Here is a 21328-nt window from a genome sequence, read left to right as displayed (position 1 = left end):
CTGGCCCTTACTGGTATTAATTGGTCTAAACTGGTCCTAATTAGCGCTGGACCAGCTTCAGCTTGATGGGGACCCTGGGGGAGAGAAAGCCATCGTTTCCCAGCACCAGAGGCACCTGAGGAGACAGGAAGTCAACATTATCAAACAAATATATTCTGTGAAACATGAATGACATTTGGGCAAAATTATGCTGCTTTCCAGTTGCCGGTGAAGTAGGGATTTGGATTTGCAATTGACGTCACACACAAGTTCACTGCATTCCAGAAACAGAAGGTGAAAAATCAACTTTAGCTTAATCTTTGTAGTTCTAGCTAGAGTGAGTTAGCCATTGTAAGTAATACCAGTTGATAACAACACACTATGCGCTATTTTGCACATACGAACACCGTAGCAACATTGTCCACTAATAGAAGTCGGACAGTACTGTGTGTACAACTGACTTAATGAGACACAAATAAGCTTCTACTTATTGTTGATGCGTGGAGCAGCCACCTTGATTTTGAATTCAGGGTAGACACCCCACCCACCACCCCTCCCACCCGAGTTTCCACGGTGAAAATCCCAGCCCAGGAATCTTTCCAATTACATTTTTGCCAGGGAAGTAGGAAAGCCCCAGTTCCCGGGGGCAACTGGAGCACACCATTAGTAAAAAATCAATGTGGGCCCCATTCATAAACATAGCTTCCCATTTTCCTTAATCTCTTTTTATTTTTTGTATTTTTTTTTTTACTTCTGATCCTGCAACTGGAGCTGTTTTAATTTGTAATTCTACAAAGTACAATTTTATGCAGCTAATGGCTAAAGCATACAACTTCATACAACCAAATAATAGTCCATAACAGTAACATGCACAGTATATACAGTAGTCTCTGAAATTGTGATGATGAAGGCAATTCTAATTCAAATCTGCCTATGCAAAATGTTGATGGGCTGGCAAGTACTGTCATTAGCCAACAGCTAACCACAGCCACTCTCCTCCCCATTTTACAGTCTCAATGCTGAGAAGTTAACATCAAAATTACAACCAAGAATCAAAAGGTAAAGGACAGGGATTAGGATGTGGGGGTTGTGATATCTCACCTCGGTGTCCTTGCAGGTGACGAAGGAGAAGTTCTGGAGGATCTCCACGATCGCCAGCTTCATCATCAACACGGCGAATCTCATGCCGATGCAGTTCCGTGGCCCCGCCCCAAACGGAAGGTAGGTGTAGGGGTCAATGTTGTCTTTGTTGTCCTTACTGAACCTGCCAAGGAGTTTGGAGAAAAACTCAGTTCAGGCTTTGTTTCAGGTTTTGAGATGAGTGGGTGAGTACAATCGAGTAGTGTGTATTGAATTATTGCTGATTCTTTGAGTAGTTGGTTTGGTTGGAGAAGCATGGGTCTAATCTCAGAACTGCATACCTCTCAGGTTTGAAGGCTTCAGGGTCAGGCCACAGTGCTGGGTCATGGTGGAGGGTGTAGACCGGTATCATGATGACCGTTCCTTTAGGGATGGTCACTCCGTTCAGCTCCACCGCCTTCTTGGCCACTCTCTCCACACGGCTGACGATGGGAAAGAGGCGCTGGGACTCGTTCATCACCATGTCTAGATACTCCATCTGCATCAGACCCTCGTAGGTGGGCTCAGTCTGCAGAGCGGGACACCGGAACACCATCAGCCTCTGGCTCCTTTCATTCAAACACATGTAAACTCCCCTACTACTAACCCTCACCACCATGTAAACTGCCCTACTACTAACCCTCACCACCATGTAAACTCCCCTACTACTAACTCTCACCACCATGTAAACTCCCCTACTACTAACCTTCACCACCATGTAAACTCCCCTGCTACTAACCCTCAACACCATGTAAACTCCCCTACTACTAACCCTCACCACCATGTAATCTCCCCTACTACTAACCCTCACCACCATGTAAACTCCCCTACTACTAACCTTCACCACCATGTAAACTCCCCTGCTACTAACCCTCAACACCATGTAAACTCCCCTACTACTAACCCTCACCACCATGTAAACTCCCCTACTACTAACCCTCACCACCATGTAAACTCCCCTACTACTAACCTTCACCACCATGTAAACTCCCCTAGTACTAACCCTAACCCATCTGCACAGGGGAGCGGGAGCCAATGAGATCACCTTGTCAGGGAAGGTCTGGTCGATCTCCTCCTGGCAGGCGGCCTGGACGTCAGGGTTGGTTGCTAGGTTGTAGGCCAGGAAGCACAGGGTGCTGCTGCTTGTCTCATAACCACCAAAGATGAAGATCATGGCCTGTGACAGGATCTCATGGTCCGTCAGTCCTACAACACAATCACAGAACATCATTCAACTACAACCGGACTACTTCAGAGAACCACCTCTGCCACAACCTGACTACATCAGAGAACCAACTCTACCACGACCTGACTACTTCAGAGAACCAACTCTACCACAACCTGACTACTTCAAAGAACCAACTCTACCACAACCTGACTACTTCAGAAAACAAACTCTAGAACAACCTCATTACTTCAGAGACCAGCTTTACCACGACCTGACTTTTTCAGAGAACCAACTCTACCAAAACAAGACTACTTCAGAGAACCACCTCTGCCACAACCTGACTACTTCAGAGACCTGCTCTACCACGACCTGACTACTTCAGAGAACCAACTCTACCACAACGAGACTACTTCAGAGAACCAACTCTTCCACAACCTGACAACTTCAGAGAACCGCCTTTGCCACAACCTGACTATTTCAGAGACCAGCTCTACCACAACCTGACTACTTCAGAGAACCAACTCCACCACAACCTGACAGCCTCTGAGGAACAAAACCACAACCTGACCTTTACAGAGACCAGCTCTACCACCAAACGTCCCGGCCACTACAGAGTTACAGTGGCCCTCATTTACTATGCGATCATAGGACAGAAAACTCACCGTACGGTCATTTCCATGCCAAATTTGGCATATATCTATTTGGACGTGAGAGGAGACTGCGATCAAATCTCACGCCAAGTCTCAGTTTGTGTACGCAAGTTTGAGAATTATCATGAGACTGATTATAACTGGCGTCTAAGTGCAGCGCAGCCACAGTATTCATCACTTCAAAATATGTAGCCTACCCTATGGCAACATATTCTATATTTTTAAAGGCCTCTTCTATGTGTCATACACCCCTAACATAAATGGGTATTTTCCAATAGTTTGCAAGTAACGGTTTAAACAGGTGTTTGGTGTAAGAGTAATATCTCTTTTATTTTGAGTCTACTTAAACTAGCCTATATGCAGCCTTACAAGTCTTAAAATCCAAGTGAAATTAATGTTACACCAATCAATCAATGTACTGGTGACATAATTACTAGCAATGAAAATTAACAAATGAAAAGCAATAGGAACGCTACAGTCACGTATATTAATAAGAGCTTTGACAGTCATCATATCGGTAATGTTCTAGAAGATAGATCTAGAAGACCTATGTGTGACCTATCGTTCAGCAGAGGAGTGGTTGAGCGAGGTAGGCTATTAGACTGACGCGCAACCTTTTCTATAGGCCTGGTTGAAATAGGATATTTTAGGTTCACACAGGTGTTAGTTCTAATTTGATATTTTGTTACTTTGTATTATTATTATTATTAAAATAAAATTGACAGCAATGTGCAATGGTTTTTGGATAGGCTACACAATTAAACAAGGAAGCTGCCCAGCTCACACGCTGTCTGATTGTGTGAATTTACATGCGTGAACTACCCCTTAAAATTGTAAAATGCTGGTTTTCCGGAATCTTTCCATGGAGCGTGAAGAGTTGTTATTGGACGAGAGTCGGAGAAACCTCTTGTTTTGGCCGTATTACGTATCTCCATGCCGTAAACTACAGGGGCGAGGCCAGAATATTTAGGGGCGTGATATTTAAATGACGTTTATTTTCATCCGCCACATTTATCAACGCCGATCATTCGTGCGATGGGATTGGTGGCATATGAATGTTTGATATCACACGTGGATGCTGTGGTACCATCATTTCTGCGATCGGATCTGCGCTCCTTTGATAAATGAGGGCCAGTATCTCAACCATAACCTGTCGTACAAACAGTGACTGCCCCCCCCCCCCCCATCAAAAACACAACTAGACTTCAACATAATATAACAAACTCAAATGTCTCTCCTTCCCCCCTAGCCCCACCCCTCCTTCCCGCCTCCATACCTTTCTGTGACTTGTGTTCCCCTGTGGTGTTGTCAGGGATCTGAGAGTCCACCATGAGCTGCATGAAGTCCACACGACTCTGCAACAATAAACAGCTCCCTCCACCAGCTGAACACTCACAAAGGAATAGCTACTTGAATAGTTTGAATCTATCAATCACTGTTTAAATCTGCACATCTGTGAATTTGTATGTGTTGTGGGGGAGGCTTACGTTGTGCACATTCTTGCTCCGCTCTGCTTTAATCTTTTTCAGGAAATTGTAGAAGAATGCCATGACATCAGTAGGGAAGAAAGAGAACTCAAACTTGTCCAAGACCGGTCCCAGAAATGGGAACAGTACTGCGGAGAAGGAAGGAGGGAGGGACAGAGAATGTTTTGTTTTACACCTAGGCTAAGGGTTAGGGATATTTTATACATACATAATGTTACCCTATAACATGTCTGAAAGATATCTTGGCACCACTTACCAACCAGGATCAGTAACGGGTTAAAGAAGTTAAATTTGACCATTTTCTTGATGTTGTTGACAAAAGGATCACCGGGGTGATTGATGGAGTCGATGTCCACACTAAACGCAGTGCTGGTGACAACGTCCATACTGTAAGGCCCAAAAATCCTGGGGAGCAATCACACCAACACTCTGGAGAACTATCACACCAAAACTCTGGAGAACAGAACCACCAAAACCCCCAAAGAAGAATCACACCAAAAACCCTGGAGAACAATCACACCAAACATCCTGGAGAACTATCACACCCAAAACCTTGGAGACCAGTCCCACCAAAAACCCTGGAGGAGAAGTCATGGTAAAAACCTCACATCCAAAGAGTTTCATTTTAAGACCTACATCTCCATTTAAAAAAAACAGGCCAGGTCCAGCCTGGCTTATGTGCGTGGCTGGCTTGTTTCTGTTCAGGACTGGTAGGACGGAAGCTAGTCATGCCACTGAAATAGCTATGAATTGAAATGACATGAAATAATGTCTGATAAATTAAGATAGGTCTTGTCAGTTCCAATGCTTCCAATACTAATCCAGCACAATAAGAGCGGGCTAGCTCATGAGCTCAAAACAACTAGCAGCAGCTTCCAAACATCAATGGTAGCGGTCAGTGGCTAAAGCAGTTACACTGATGATAACATAAAGTCATCCCCACCGGGTCTTGAACCCCGGTCTCCCGGGTGTGAATCCAATGCTCTCACCACTACTCTACTTGTGCAGTGGAGATCGGCACGTTGGTTTTGGTGTCCTTATTGCAGTCCCTAGTGTGGGTTGGGGTTAGAATAAGGGTTGGGACAGGTTCTGACCTAGAAGGTCAGGGGTTAAAAATTGGAGTGAAAGAATGAACATGTGGAGGTTTGGGGTATAGTCCCTTAAAGTCATCCCCACCGAGTCTTGAACCCCAGTCTCCCAAAAAGTCATCCCCACTGAGTCTTGAACCCCGGTCTTCCGAGTGGGAGTCCTATGCTTTCACCGCTATTCTACTTGTGCAGTGGAGATCGGCAGGTTGATTTTGGTGTCCCTCTTTTTTTTGGTGTGCTGGGACTACTGCCTCTTGTGGTACCAACAGAGAAATGCAGGCCAACATAGTCCGGAGTGTGGAGGGAGGGAGGGAGTGAGTGAGGGATAACCGGACAAACGCTATACTAGGTGCGCTGGCTTACAGCCACGGACAAAAATCTGGTCCACTGACCTCCTGCTAGATGTGAATAACCATCTTGACAGCATCTTTTTAAGTGATCTTAGACAGTTCTTGTTTTTCCAAAATGTACCATATAGTTTGTATTTCTTACAAAAAATATTTTTACAGGTACCAATATGGATGGGCCTTTTTTCCTCGAAATGGTTGAAATTGAGTTTTGCAATAACATCTGCATGAACTGATTTATAGATATCGAACCCACACAGCCTGCTGGTTGCCTGGCTAGCTCAGTCGGTAGAGCATGAGACTCACAATCATGGTCATGGGTTCTCCACGTTGGGCACCGTTAAGCATTTCATAAAGGGTACTCTTATGATGTGTTTTAACCTGTCATTGTAGGCCAGTACTCACTCTTTAACCTGTCATTGTAGGCCATACTAACTCTTTAACCTGTCATCGTAGGCCAGTTCTCACTCTTTAACCTGTCATCGTAGGCCAGTACTCACTCTTTAACTTCGATGACCTCTCCAGCGTCAGCTTTCTTCTCCAGACTCTTCACCAGGTTGGTGGAATGACCCTTCATTATTCTGAACATCTGTCTCAAATGAACAACAGCAATACTACTGCAGGAGGAGCACACACTGGGTATGTTGGATGTGGTTGTGTGTATGTGTGTGTGTAGGTGTGTGTGTGTGTGTGTGTGTGTGTGACTGTATTTGTATGTGTCTGTGGGTGTGTAGTGTACATACAGTATGTGTGTGTGTGCACGTGTGTGTATGTGTGTGTGTAGTATATGTGTGTGTATAGTGTATGTGTGTGGTGTGTAGTATGTGTGTGTGTTTAGTGTGTGTGTGTGTGTGTTTGTGTGTGTATGGTGTGTGTGTGTGTGTGTACCTCTTTGAGTCGTCCACTGGTAAAGGATGGGGACAGAACACTGCGGATCCTCTTCCATTCATCGTCCTCGACGATCGACACTGCATCGTGCAGTGGCCCATTCAGCCCAAAGTCCTAACACACATGCGCGTGCGCACACGCACACGCACACACACACACACACATACACACACACACACACACACACACACAAACACACACACACACACACACACACACACACACACACACACACACACACACACACACACACACACAGACAGTTATGTGACAATCCAAGGATTCAAGTTTCAAGATAGTTTAGAGTATAATCCTAGTTTATTCTTTGTTTCTAAGTATTCTGCTTACCCTTCTGTTGGTGAAGATGGAGTAGCACTCTTTCACCAGGATGGCTTTGATCATCGACGTGTCCATGACACCCAGGACTGGCTGTCTGCCATCGTAGAGCCTGACAACCAACGTCACGGTCACACTCTTATCAGGAGAAGATGCACGGTTTCTCATAAAAGCATTACAAGAGTAATGAGTAACATGAACACAAGAACCACATGTGACAACACAGCTGTAATTCTACAGTACATGTATCTGTGTATACAGTACAGTACATACAGGTTCTACAGTACATGTGTGTACATGCAGGTTCTACAGTATGTGTGTGTGTGTGTGTGTGTGTGTGTGTGTGTGTGTGTGTGTGTGTGTGTGTGTACCACGTACCCCCATACACTGCCATATTTCTGGTAACACTCAGTGTCAAACACATGGACACCCTAGAAACAAAAGAGCTGGAAATCAAATCAAGTCAAACTGCCATCTGGTCTTAAACTGACACAAGCCATCCATTATAAAGTGTGTGTTTGTGAGAGTTGGGATGTGGTGGTAGAGATCGTGGTTGCAGTAAACAAGAAGCAGCGTACAAGAAGCAAACATACAACACTCACCTTTTGGTACTCCAAAAATGTCCCAATGAAGGGTAAAGGCTTTGGTCCATGGATGCCAATTTTGTTGAAGAATCCATAAGGTGCATAGCCATACCTACCACAGGGTAAGGAAACATACACCTTTGAATATTTCTACTTAAATCTATAAATCAACTCTACTGTACATATAAATGCTAGGTTATACAAAATCTTTAATGTTAATGCGTGCTGGAGCAAGTGGGGAAAGGCGTTTAAAGATCATATTACAGAGGCTAAAGACCACGTATTTGAAAACCAAGGCCTAGCTTTGGGGAATCACAACTGTCGATTCATAAAATCAGATAGATGAAAACAACCGTTCAGCGGCCAAAAAAAGATTTTTAGAAACTGCATTCTCGGTGCCCCGTCCGCCGCCATTACATGGATATACTGGCTCGTGCTGGATTTTAAATTTCTTCTACATGCCTCCGAAGTACACCAAAGTGATCTCTGTGAGTCAAACGTCTTATAATATGTCGTAAATAAGGTCCAGGTTGTCAAAAACGAGCATTGTCCTTTAATATTTAGTTAATGATGGAACATGAATGTTAGGATTTTATGATCAAGTAGATTATTAAAGAGATGTTTTGTATGTTTCAGGAAGCTACAGATTCCTTCTGCTGCTCTTACTGTTGAGTCCCTTATTAAGCATTAAAGTTTATTTTTCCGGTATATTGTGTTCTAGTCCGCCTGGCATCTGTGGCTGGTATTGAGGCAAAATATCTGGGGTTGCCTCTGTGGGCGGACTAGTCTATTTTCTTTATTTTTGTTGTTTGTTTTTGTGTTGTTAGTCGCCACTTCCCCCATAGCCCCAGAGTTTTGCTCCAGTGTGGATTGCTCACGTGTGACAAGTGTGAAATAGTTTGGAGTGGTGTGCGGTGAACTAAATAGTACATTTCTCTTGTTATACCCAGTCAGAAGGTCCCCTCTGCCTGCATCCTCAATAAACCTTGGCACTTTATTAAATATGGTTCATCTTTCTCTTTTGTTACTGTGCGGCGCAAGCTGAGGCTTGCTACATTTGGCGTTGTCGACAGGGATACATACAGATTTTTTTTCTTCTCTTTTTTTATGTGCCAAGGTGAGTTGAGTATAGAGTAGCCTAATATTGTGGGTAGTGGTTGATATTGATTGTGAATTTGAATGTGGAAAGGGACAGTAAGAGCAGTGGGGGGATTGGTGGGACGGCTGTTGAGTGGATCAAGTGTCTTGTCTTCTGCTCAAGCCTATTCTACAGGCAAAGACAATGGCAGAGCCCACACGCGAAGCAATGGAGGAACGCATTTGTGAACTGGAACAACAACTACAGAGACTGCAACCTACACCTGGGACTTCCAATACTGAGGTTGTGTCCTCTTTGGCTGGAGCTGAGAGAAGGGAGGTGGTTTATGTCCAACAGGACCGTAAGGTCCCTAAATTCTCAGGGAAGTTGGACAAGCCAGACTCTCTCACAGTAGAAGAATGGATTGATGAAATGAACCATTTTGTTGTTAAAGGAAAATGCTCGTTTTTGACAACCTGGACCTTATTTACGACATATTATAAGAAGTTTGACTCACCGAGATCACTTTTGTGTTGTTCGGAGGCCTGTAGAAGAAATTTAAAATCCAGCGCGAGCCAGTATATCCATGTAATTGCGTCGGACGGGGCAACGGGAATGCAGTTTCTCAAAATCCATTTTCGGCCGCTAAACGGTTGTTTTCATCAATCAGATTGGATGAATCGACAGTTGAGATTCCTCAACGCGAGCCATTGTTGTTTTGGTTTTCAAATATGGGGTCTTTAGCCTCTGTAATGTGATCTTTACACGCCTCTCCCCCACTTGCTCCAGCACGCATGCGCACAGGCCAGCGCGCAGACTGGCTATTCTCCGGCTCACATTCTCTGCGCTACGATCGTTGTTGGTGCCGAGAATATTGTCGTCGTCATTCGTCAGCAACAATCCGATCGTAGCGCAGAGAATGTGAGCCGGAGAATAGCCAGTCTGCGCGCTGGCCTGTGCGCATGCGTGCTGGAGCAAGTGGGGGAGAGGCGTGTAAAGATCACATTACAGAGGCTAAAGACCCCATATTTGAAAACCAAAACAACAATGGCTCGCGTTGAGGAATCTCAACTGTCGATTCATCCAATCTGATTGATGAAAACAACCGTTTAGCGGCCGAAAATGGATTTTGAGAAACTGCATTCCCGTTGCCCCGTCCGACGCAATTACATGGATATACTGGCTCGCGCTGGATTTTAAATTTCTTCTACAGGCCTCCGAACAACACAAAAGTGATCTCGGTGAGTCAAACTTCTTATAATATGTCTTAAATAAGGTCCAGGTTGTCAAAAACGAGCATTTTCCTTTAATAAACCGATAAGTGAAAAAGAGAAGGCTCGTATAGTGTATAATCATCTAGAGGGTGCAGCTCGCATTGAGATAAAGTTTCTGCCCTCAGAGGCCAAAGAGAGCGTGAAAGCCATATTTGATGTGTTGAGGGAAGTTTATGGTTGTTTACATTCCCATGTGTCCATACAACGTAGGTTTTTTAATCGTAAGCAACAAGAAGGGGAGTTCTCCTTGATTATTCACATGCGTTAATGGATTTGATGGATCAGATTGTAAAAACTGATGAGCAGGCTAATGTTAAATCACAGAAAGATCTGCGTGATCAATTCTGTGATGGGGTGAGAGACCTCAGTCTACGTACCAGGCTACAGGATTTAGTGCAACTAAACCCCTGATGGACCATCCGTGAGGCCAGAAAAGAGGCTATTCACTGGACGGCTCAGTGTGAGAGTCAACCTTTCAAACATAAGTACAGCCAACCCCAGGGCCGGACTGGCCATGTGGCGTACCGGGCAAATGCCCGGTGGGCCGGACCTACTTGTGGGCCGATCTAAAAAAAAAAAGAGCTAACGAACGGCCCATAGAGCAGGGACAGCGGCCCATTGGTCCATTTTCTATACTGACACTGGGCTGGCCCAATCATATGTAGGCCCCACCCCTCCCTCTGTTAGTTTCAGGTGTCATTTGCGTGGGCCGTTAGAGAGCCAGCTGGCCTGTCCCCCCGTCAACAAATCGCGCAGCAGCACCCCCCCCCCCCCCCCCCCGTCAAGAAATCGCGCAGCAGCACCCCCCCCCCCCGCCAACAAATCGCGCAGCAGCACCCCCCCCCCCCGTCCCCCCCGTCAACAAAACGAAACTGAAGGTGTTCCATCTCACCGCGTCGGCTCGGCTAGTGGCCTGACTGGGGCTACATTTCCCGGTAGGAAATATTCACCCAGTCCGGGCCTGGGTCCGGCCGATTGTGGTGGGCCGGTCTGGGCCAAAAATGCCAGGGCCGATTTTTTGTCCCAGTCCAGCCCTGGCCAACCCCGTCCAGTGTCTAGTGAGGTCCAGGCTCAATCAGCTGGTACAGCCTCAGGTGTAAGCCAGTCTGAGTATGCAGAACTAAAAGCTCTAATGCAAGCGCAGCTAGAGTTGGTGACTAGCACGTTACTGCCCCAATCCAGTCCCTCCTAGGCAGACACAGGTAGTCCAAGAAGAGGAAGGGGTCCAATCGCAGACATCTATGCCTTCGGAAAACTAGAGTCTTCCAGCATGCAGAGCCACATGCTGGAAGGAAGGTTGTTAGGCTCAGACTCGAGTAACCTGTCTAAACTTGTGGGTAACTGTCCAGTAGTAGAAGTTACAATGGGAGGAGTGAAAGTGAAGTGTTTATTAGATACAGGGTCTATGGTCACGACCATAACTGAGAGTTGCTTTAATAATCATTTTGCAAATGTGCTCAAGGGTTCTTTACAAGACTCTGGGTGGTTGGGGCTCAAGGCAGCCAATGGTTTAGACATCCCTTATCTGGGTTACCTCGAATTGGACATTACTATTATGGGGAAAAGTATGCCACGCCGGGGTGTTCTTGTTGTTAATGATTCCGCTGATCCTCATATGAAGAACCAGAAAACTGTTACCCCTGGTGTGTTGGGGATGAATGTGATCACTGGTTTTTATCATGAATTGTTTGAACAGCATGGCCCTAATCTCTTTGAAGCCCCATCCATGCAGTCTGCTGCCCCGGGATGGAGACGAGCCCTCAGACATTGCCAGATGGCTCAGGCTGTAGCAAATCCATCCGAAGCCCACAAAGTCAGGGTACAGGGTAAGACTCCGATTTGTGTTGCAGCTGGCACATTAACCCTGGTTCCTGTCACCTGCCCAAAAGTTCCTTCACAAAAACAGGTTGAATTTTTTGTAGAACCACTAGGTTTGGGTTTCCATTGTGTTTCCTCCTTGTATAAAATGTGCTATACACATGAAGTTTGATTGACTGATTGATTGATTGGTTGATTGATTGATCGATTGATTGATTGAGAAGAACATGCAAATCCAAGCTCCGTTTACAGTGCAGCAGCAGCTACATATGCTGTACGAATAATATTGCATATCTGAATATTATTCAGAATTTTGGGGTGTACAAACGGACTCCAAATGTGGCCATCAGTTGGGATATGGGATGGGAAAGGTGATATGGTGCGCTTTTGGAACAGATTGATTAGACATGCCAGAGTAGAGGACTAGGACTAGTGTTTTACTGGGATCTTACTCTCAACTATCCATAGATAGGCTATGTCGTTTTTTATGAATGTGACTTACAGTAGGCTTTGTGTTCAGAAATAGACTACCAAGTGATGTATTTAAATTCAAAAGCAAACATGTTCTGATTCATGAGGAGAAATGGGTAGCCGATATTTGGCTTAAGCCTAAGCTTCGCACATTATGCTCTTAAAGAGAACTACAGCTCTGAACCATCTGTGTGTCTGCATCTCACAAGTCAAAAGGTCAGTCTGTGTACAACTAAGATCTGACTGGCATCCTCCCTCTACGTGTTAAACTTTTGTTGTTGTTTGCTTGTACATCCATGTCTTATGTGCTGGCACCAGAAAGGTTTGTGACATGGAAATAAACATAACCAATAAATCAAAATGTAAGCCTAATCGTGGATTTACCAATGTATTGCAAATTTAGTAGGCTACTGTATGTTGTATAATGTAAATGGTATTGTATACATGTAATTTGCCTAAGTGTCAGTATTACACAATCTGTTTTTCAGCCAAGGAGACCATCACATTAACTTCTCAATGTTGACTCAAAACACACCAAAATATGAGCTAGTAACAAGTGTTTGAGGTAACACTTTACAATAAGGGTACATTAATAAGCATTAGTTAATGCATTATTAAGCATTAAGTAACAGTTCACTAATGTCTCTATTAACCATTTACTAATGTTATTTATGTTAACTAAGGTTAACTCACCTAACCCTAACCTTAACTAAGGTATTAATTAGGTGGGCTAGCTTGCAGAAGCTAGCCCAACTTGTGATATTCCCACTATTTCTTTCTTTCTTTCTTTATTAGGTGGGCAAGCTTGCAGAAGCTAGCCCAACTTGTGATATTCCCACTATTTCTTTCTTTCTTTCTTTATTATTCTCCCCGCTTTTTTGGACGTTAACTAGTTCTTCATACTTTGTGCTAGAAACTTCATTCAAACTTTAAAATGTTCATGACGTTCAGCTCTTGAACGGATCCATTCAGATTTTTGATATTTTTTATAGTTTTTAAGAAATTTAACTTTTAAAACATTTTTTTGTCCTATTGAAACTGCTTGAAATGCTTTTGGAATGTTCAGAAATTTTATGTTTTTAGAGTGGTGGCAGCAGTTGCTTTGAAAATATTCACACATTTTGTAAACTGCTGGCACTCCTACAGTTTTGAAAGCTCACACACATATTATACATCAAAACATTCACACAACTGTGCTGATTCGTACAATGTAAGTATCTAAGCCGTATGACTTATAGTTTTCGCTGTATGACGATTTGTTCGGCAACTGCGCTCCTCATTGAAACGTATGGCAACGCACTCTAGCTTTTGAGCTGCTAATTTTGCATTTTTACTCTTTTTCTAACTTGTCGCTATGCCTACAGTTTTAACAGCTCATACACATATTATATATCGAAACGTTCCCATAACTGTGCTGATTCGTACAATGTAAGTATCTAAGCCGTGTGACTTATAGTTTTCGCTGTATGACGATTTGTTCGGCAACTGCGCTCTCCATTGAAACGTATGGGCCCACACTACCTTTTGAGCTGCTAATTTTGCATTTTTACCCTTTTTCTAACTCGTCGCCATGCCTACAGTTTTTAAGCTACACGGACATATCATATCCTAAAATGTTCAGCATTTTCTCAGGATTCCTACGGTGTCAATATCTAGGCTGTGACATTTATACTTTTTGAGAGAGAGCTGTCTGAATCGGACATGCCTTTCCATTGAAGTTAATGAGAGGATGCTCACAGTGTCAGTTGGGATTTGAATTTGGGGACACGTGCAGGCTCTCTGTACAGGCACCCTTTTATGACTATTGTGGTAGCATTCATATTCATTCCTTCCTTCCTTCCTTCCTTCCTTTCCTTCCTTCCATCCATCTTTCCTTCCTTCCTTTCCTTCCTTCCTTCTTTCCTTCCTTCCATCCATCCTTCCTTTCTTCCCTTCCTTCCTTCCTTCCTTCCATCCATCCTTCCTTCCTTCCTTCCTTCCTTCCTTCCTTCCTTCCTTCCTTCCTTCCTTCCTTCTTTCCATCCTTCCTTCCTTCCATCCTTCCTTCTTTCCTTCCTTTCTTCCTTTCCTTCCTTCCATCCATCCTTCCATCCTTCCTTCCTTCCTTCCTTCCTTCCATCCATCTTTCCTTCCTTCCTTCCTTCCTTCCATCCTTCCTTCCTTCCTTCCTTTCCTTCCATCCATCCTTCCATCCTTCCATCTTTCCTTTCTTTCTTTCTTTCTTTCCTTCCTTCCTTCCTTCCTTCCTTCCTTCCTTCCTTCCTTCCTTCCATCCATCCTTCCTTCCTTCCTTCCTTCCTTCCTTCCTTCCTTCCTTCCTTCCATCCTTCCTTCCATCCTTCCTTCCTTCTTTCCTTCCTTCATCCATCCATCCATCCATCTTTCTTTCTTTCTTTCTTTCTTTCTTTCTTTCTTTCTTTCTTTCTTTCTTTCTTTCTTTCTTTCTTTCTTTCTTTCTTTCTTTCATCCATCCATCCTTCTTTATTTCTTTCTTCCATCCATCCATCCATCCATCCTTCTCTTTCTTTCTTTCTTTCTTTCTTTCTTTCTTTCTTTCTTTCTTTCTTTCTTTCTTTCATCCATCCATCCATCCATCCATCCATCCATCCATCTTTCTTTCTTTCTTTCTTTCTTTCTTTCTTTCTTTCTTCCATCAATCCATCCATCCATCTTTCTTTCTTTCTTTCTTTCTTTCTTTCTTTCTTCCATCCATCCTTCTTTCATCCATCCATCCATCCATCTTTCTTTCTTTCTTTCTTTCTTTCTTTCATCCATCCATCCATCTTTCTTACTTTGTTTCTTTCTTTCATCCATCCATCCTTCCTTCCCTCCTTCCTTCCTTCCTTGCATCCTTCCTTCCTTCCATCCTTCCTTCCATCCATCCTTCCATCCTTCCTTCCATCCTTGCTTCCTTCCATCCTTCCTTCCATCCTTCCTTCCTTCCTTCCTTCCTTCCTTCCTTCCTTCCATCCTTCCTTCCCTCCATCCTTCCTTCCATCCTTCCTTCCTTCCATCCTTCCATCCTTCCTTGTTTCTTTCTCTCTTTCTTTCTTTCTTTCTTTCTTTCTTTCTTTCTTTCTTTCTTTCTTTGTTTCTTTCTCTTCGTGGTGGCGTGGTGGTCTCGCCACCACGCCACAGTCCCCACAACTCAGCCCCTGATTGAGCTAGAGACACACAGTCTTCACCAGTGGGTGCAAGGAGACTGCCCGGAGGTCTTCATGGTGGAGTCAGGTAGGTGGCCCGGAGAGGAGTACACTGTCCCCGACTGGCTCTGACCTGAGGGGGTGGAGTCTCACCACCACGCCACTATCCACGCCACAGGCCCCACAACTCAACCCCTGAGTGGGCTAGAGACACAGTCTTCATTGGTGTATGCATTGAAATTGCCCAGAGGTCACTGTACTGTCCCCGACTAGCTGTGACCCAAGGGGGCGGGGCCTAACCAGCACGCCACTATCCACGCCACGGGCCCCACAACTCAGCCCCTGAGTGGGCTAGAGACACACGGTCTTCACCGGTTGAGTCAGGTAGGTGGCCCGGAGAGGGCTACACTGTCCCTGACTGGCTCTGACCTGAGGGGGCGGAGTCTCACCCCCACGCCACTATCCACGCCACGGCCCCACAACTCAGCCCGAGTGGGCTAGAGACACATGGTCTTCACCGGTGCGGGCGGATAGGTGGCCCGGAGAGGGGTACACTGTCCTCGACCAGCTCTGACCTGAGGGGGCGGAGTCTCACCACCACGCCACGGGCCCCACAACTCAGCCCGATTGGGCTAGAGACACATGGTCTTCACCGGTGCGGGCGGGTATGTGGCCCGGAGAGGGGTACACTGTCCTCGACCAGATCTGACCTGAGGGGGCGGAGTCTCACCACCATGCCACTGTCCACGCCACAGACCCCACAACTCAGCCCCTGAGTGGGCTAGAGACGCACGGTCTTCGCCGGTGGGTGCATGGAGATTGCCTGGTCCGTAGTATTTCTAGCAGTAGCTGTTACATACAGCTGCAGCAGCTAGCCCACCTCACATTTTCTCCAGGAAATGTACTTTCTAGTTAACATTAGTAACCTAACCTAACCCTAAATAAGCATTAGTTAACAGTTAACTAATGTTTTTTGTGACCCTTATTGTCAACCGTGACCGTGTTTGACCCTAAAGTGTCTGAAAAGAAACGTATGAGGGGGGTGCATAATTTGGCAACAGTTATCCCCCTGCCAGATTTTGCACCACCCTACATTTCAGTCAGGAAGTCCATCACATGGATTAACTCAACGATGACTAAAATCAGGCCAAAATATGAGCTGGTAACAGTGTTCACATAGCCTGTCTGGGAGGTCTACTCAGCAAGGACAATGCCTGCAGTAAAGACATCAGCATAAGGCTTGGGAAAGCTCGCAGTGCATTTGCAATCCTTCATACCATTTGGACATCAAAGCAGTAGGCCCTACAGCCTAAAACCAAGATCAGACTGTATAACAGCAATGTTATGTTTACTTAACTTACTTTGCACTAGGGGAGAGCCGGGTCAAAAGTCGCGCGGGACAAAAGTCGCGTTCCCATTTTCTTGTTCACTAGTTTTAGTTTGCAAACATATGCAATTTTCTTAGCATATCTACTGGCTACATGATAACATAGACTTCAAGTTTCGTGCGAGCAAGTCGTGCCTGCAAGCCAGGGAGAAATGACAGGAGACCGTGGCGGGACAAAGGTCGCATCCCGTAGAGGGACAGAAGTCGCATTGTAATGGCTTAGAACCAGAGGGGTGCGGGAGTGACATTTGGGCAGAATGAACAGGTGAAATGAAAGCTCTCGAAGAGATCTTTCTAATGCTATTGGTCAGCTTTGTATGCAGTTTTAATGTGAAAGATACATCTTAAATGCAGTCAAGACAAATTATTTTTCCTCTTAACTTTTGTCAAACCCCCTGGTTCCAGTCAATTGGATTATAGGCTACTTTTGTTTACAATGACGTTACCTTATGAACACAAATAGCTTAACCTATAGGCCTACATAAACACAATAGCCTAAAACCATGTTTATTTACAATGTATTTTCTTTAATTGACAGCATGCCAAGAGTTAGGCTGAGGAAAACGATGCGCGGTCTCTTTAGCCATGAGACCATCAGGCAGGCAGCTCAGGAGGTCGTTGAAGGCTATATATTATTATGGTATTATGTCTAATAATACATTCGTTGAAAGTAAAGAGAATTACATGCCAAAAAAACAGATAGGACACACTTTGCAGCAGTGAGACTTTTGCCCCTCTCCTATGAGACTTTTGTCCCGCTCGGCAGCTTGCCCCAGGTTGCCTGTTTCAATATCTGTGTGGTCTGTATGGCTCTATGTGCTACTAACCCTTCTCTGCCTTCCCTCTGCCTTCCCTCTCCCTAGTGCCTCTCTCTCTCCCTCCTATCTTCTATCCAGGTCCAGTGGATGCCCCACTGTCACCAGCAGACCTCCCGAAGTCCGATAGATACCCCTGTGTCTGCTGTGGATGATGTAGCATGTCCGTAGAATATTCTCTCTCCTATGATGCTTTTTAGCTTCTCTCACTCTGAAATGTAATTTAATGCAATGTATTGCTTTATAAACGTTCTTAGCCGGTAGACAAACATACTCCTGGAGCTTGCTCGATTGCCTTGTTGAGAGGGGTCAGGGAATAATTTTTACAGCTCACTTATCTGGCCCCCGGGTGATTACTGTGTTTTTGCTTCCCTCTGGAATATGTAGAGAGTGGGTCGTATGCCCACCTCCCTTGTTCTCTGTAAAGCGCATTGTGTTGCCTCTGGGTATGAAATGCGCTATACAAATAAAGCTTTGATTGATTGATTTGATTGCGCTCCGTCCGTTCTCGCCCTATTTATGTTAAGCTCTTATATCCTTACACGAACATTACAGTTGATAATAGTGAAGGAAACATGTGCAAGTTGTCTGTCATAAAATGTGGAATCTCTTTCTCTATTAATTTCGGAGTAAATCGAATCAAACCAAAAAGTGCGACTTTTGACCCGGTTCTCCCCTACTTCCACTCCGAGTTCCAGAGATAACAGCCTTTAGGCTTAGCCTACATAAAACCGGCTACTCACAGGATGAGGAGAAAAATAGTAATTGCAATTAAAGTCCAGGTCTCGGTAGAGTAGGGAAGGTAAGCCATCACGTCCGTCCCGTTTCCCTCTGGTCCTGGGTGTCTCGGACTTTAGGCTAGGCCTACTACTGTATCTTCCAGGAGAATTGTGAAACACAGAAAGGCGGGGTCACGGCCCAGCCACATAATAAATAACTGTTTGGAATTTGAAACCAAAACTTGTCCCAACAAAGGCAGAACTCACCAGAGTAGCCTAATGTCCAACGCTTGCAGTGGGTGTCAGCTCGGCGTCAGACTCACTCTCATAGCATAAACATCAAGTATCACCTGCCATACCCCAGTGGCTTGTCGCGTTACCGCCTTTACTTCTGATGCGCACAATGTCCTCGGCTTACAAAATATCATGGTTTACTTACTGACAAGATAAAGAAATATGTTTATTAGGACTACAGGGTTAATTATCTTATGGCGGTGTGGACATGGTCTGAGAGTTAGGTGTGCATACTGTATACTACTGTATGAACAGCACTGTGAACGATGGTTGTAGCCTACATCTGAGCATAGAAGCGTAGGCTACTGTCCTTTTCCTACTGTTGAAGCAAAGCACCAAACATTTTATTTTATCCTTTAGGCTATCTTTCCACTTTTATTAGCCTGGGCTCGACCTAAGACCCTGTTTTCGATACCAAATCAAATTAATTGTATAGCGCACTTAAGTGCACATACAGGCAACAATGCGGGGATAGGTCCTACCCATATTCCAGACGGAAGCAAAAAACAGTTCACCTAGGGGCCAGAAAAGTGAGCAGTTTCCTTCCCTGACCTCTCTCAATGAGACGATCGAGCAAGCTCCTGGATATAATTCCCTCATATATATATTCAACCAGGCCAGGTCCAGCCTGGCTTATGTGTGTTGGCTGGCTTGTTTCTGTGCGAGACTGGTAGGACGGTAATGTCTGATAAATAAAGATGGGTCTTGTCACCTGGACACATCAGTTCCAATGCTCCCAATGCTAATCCAGCACAATGAGAGCGGTTGAGCAATTGAACACCTCGTCTATAAAATAGACAACTGACTCTGCACTACATGTACACTACCACTTTGATCAACACCTGACAACACTTGAGCAATTGAACACCTTGTCTATACAATAGAGAACTTACTTTGCACTAGGGGAGAGCCGGGTCAAAAGTCGCGCAGGACAAAAGTCGCGTTCCCATTTTCTTCAGAATGACTGGACCTGCAAATATGTGGTTATACATGCCTGCACATATTACCGTGTACGAGCTCCGTTCAAATTTTGGGCGCGATCGCAGCATATTTGACAGAGATATCGATGGAAAACCACTTTTGCCCCATATAAGTAAAATCATGGTCTCATAAGCATTTTTCGATTGTAAAATTGTGTTCACTTGTTTTAGTTTGCAAACATATGCAATTTTCTTAGCATATCTACTGGCTACATGATAACATAGCTTTCACGTTTCGTGCGAGCAAGTCGTGCCTGCAAGCCAGGGAGAAATGACAGGAGACCGTGGCGGGACAAAAGTCGCATCCCGTAGAGGGACAGAAGTCGCATTGTGATGGCTTAGAACCAGAGGGGTGCGCGAGTGACATTTGGGCAGAATGAACAGGTGAAATGAAAGCTCTCGAAGAGATCTTTCTAATGCTATTGGTCAGCTTTGTATGCAGTTTTAATGTGAAAGATGCATCTTAAATGCAGTCAAGACAAATTATTTTTCCTCTTAACTTTTGTCAAACCCCCTGGTTCCAGTCAATTGGATTATATAGGCTACTTTCGTTTACAATGACGTTACCTTATGAACACAAATAGCTTAACCTATAGGCCTACATAAACAAAATAGCCTAAAACCATGTTTATTTACAATGTATTTTCTTTAATTGACAGCATGCCAAGAGTTAGGCTGAGGAAAACGATGCGCGGTCTCTTTAGCCCTGAGACCATCAGGCAGGCAGCTCAGGAGGTCGTTGAAGGCTATATATTATTATGATATTATGTCTAATAATACATTCGTTTAAAGTAAAAAGAATTACATGCCAAAAAAAACAGATAGGACACACTTTGCAGAAGTGCGACTTTTGCCCCTCTCCTATGAGACTTTTGTCCCGCTCGGCAGTCGCATTGCGCTCGGTCCGTTCTCGCCCTATTTATGTTAAGCTCTTATATCCTAGCATGAACATTACAGTTGATAATAGTGAAGGACATGTGCAAGTTGTGTGTCATAAAATGTGGAATCTCTATCTCTATTAATTTCGGAGTAAATGGAATCAAACCAAAAAGTGTGACTTTTGACCCGGTTCTCCCCTACTGTACAGTATACTTGACATGTTATGTAATTACACTGCCTGTATCATGGACACAGTCACAGCCATCCATGATCAGATACTGCTGTCTGGCCATGTCCTGTCCAGGTGGGGCTTGCACCTGAAGACTATCTTTGGGGGGGCTGGACATCAGCGTTGCACAGCAGCCAACACCTGACTGGTGTTGCATCACAGTGTTTTCTGGCCTCAACCACACCAGGCATCCCAGCATCATGCTGGGTTTTGAAGCCTCGGCACTACCAATAAATAACTTATTTAGACGCTTTCTGTCCGAGTGAAATTATTTTTCCAAGGTAGTTGTTATGAAGGCTAAAAAATTATATGGATTAGCCAACTTAGAGTCTTTAAATTTAGTATAGGAGATCGAATTAATTAATAGGAAGTCATATTTCAGTGCCGGTGTCCCTCCCCCCACCCTCTCAGTATTGGTTTGTTATTTTCTATATTACTATTGTTTCATTAGTAAGCGAGACGTCATGTTTAGACGCTGCTGTGTGATTGTATAATTGTAGCGTACATGCAGTTATTTCTCTTTGCCTGTGGACTTCAGACGTGAACAGAGTCGAGCCAGTAGAGTGCAGCATCGTCTAGCCTACCTAAGTGCCGA

At 44.6% G+C, this 21328-nt stretch overlaps 1 protein-coding gene across 1 annotated transcript; it reads right to left on the bottom strand.

Annotated features, from left to right (window-relative positions):
- Positions 1–18455, bottom strand: LOC311329866 (cytochrome P450 3A27-like). The gene is made up of 13 exons (XM_084461809.1): positions 18376–18455; positions 7665–7758; positions 7441–7493; positions 7075–7174; positions 6727–6840; positions 6339–6427; positions 4660–4808; positions 4404–4531; positions 4193–4271; positions 2144–2304; positions 1401–1627; positions 1081–1243; positions 1–115 (listed from the first exon to the last, which is right to left on the bottom strand). The coding sequence occupies exons 1-13, from the start codon at positions 18441–18443 to the stop codon at positions 41–43; spliced, it is 1500 nt and encodes a 499-aa protein (XP_084317935.1). The 5' UTR covers positions 18444–18455; the 3' UTR covers positions 1–40.
- Between the last annotated feature and the right edge of the window lie 2873 nt (positions 18456–21328).

The sequence above is a fragment of the Borostomias antarcticus genome, assembly GCF_949987555.1.
Source record: "Borostomias antarcticus genome assembly, chromosome: 3".
NCBI classification, from domain to species: Eukaryota; Metazoa; Chordata; class Actinopteri; order Stomiiformes; family Stomiidae; genus Borostomias; species Borostomias antarcticus.
This window is presented reverse-complemented; position numbering and strand designations above follow the sequence as displayed.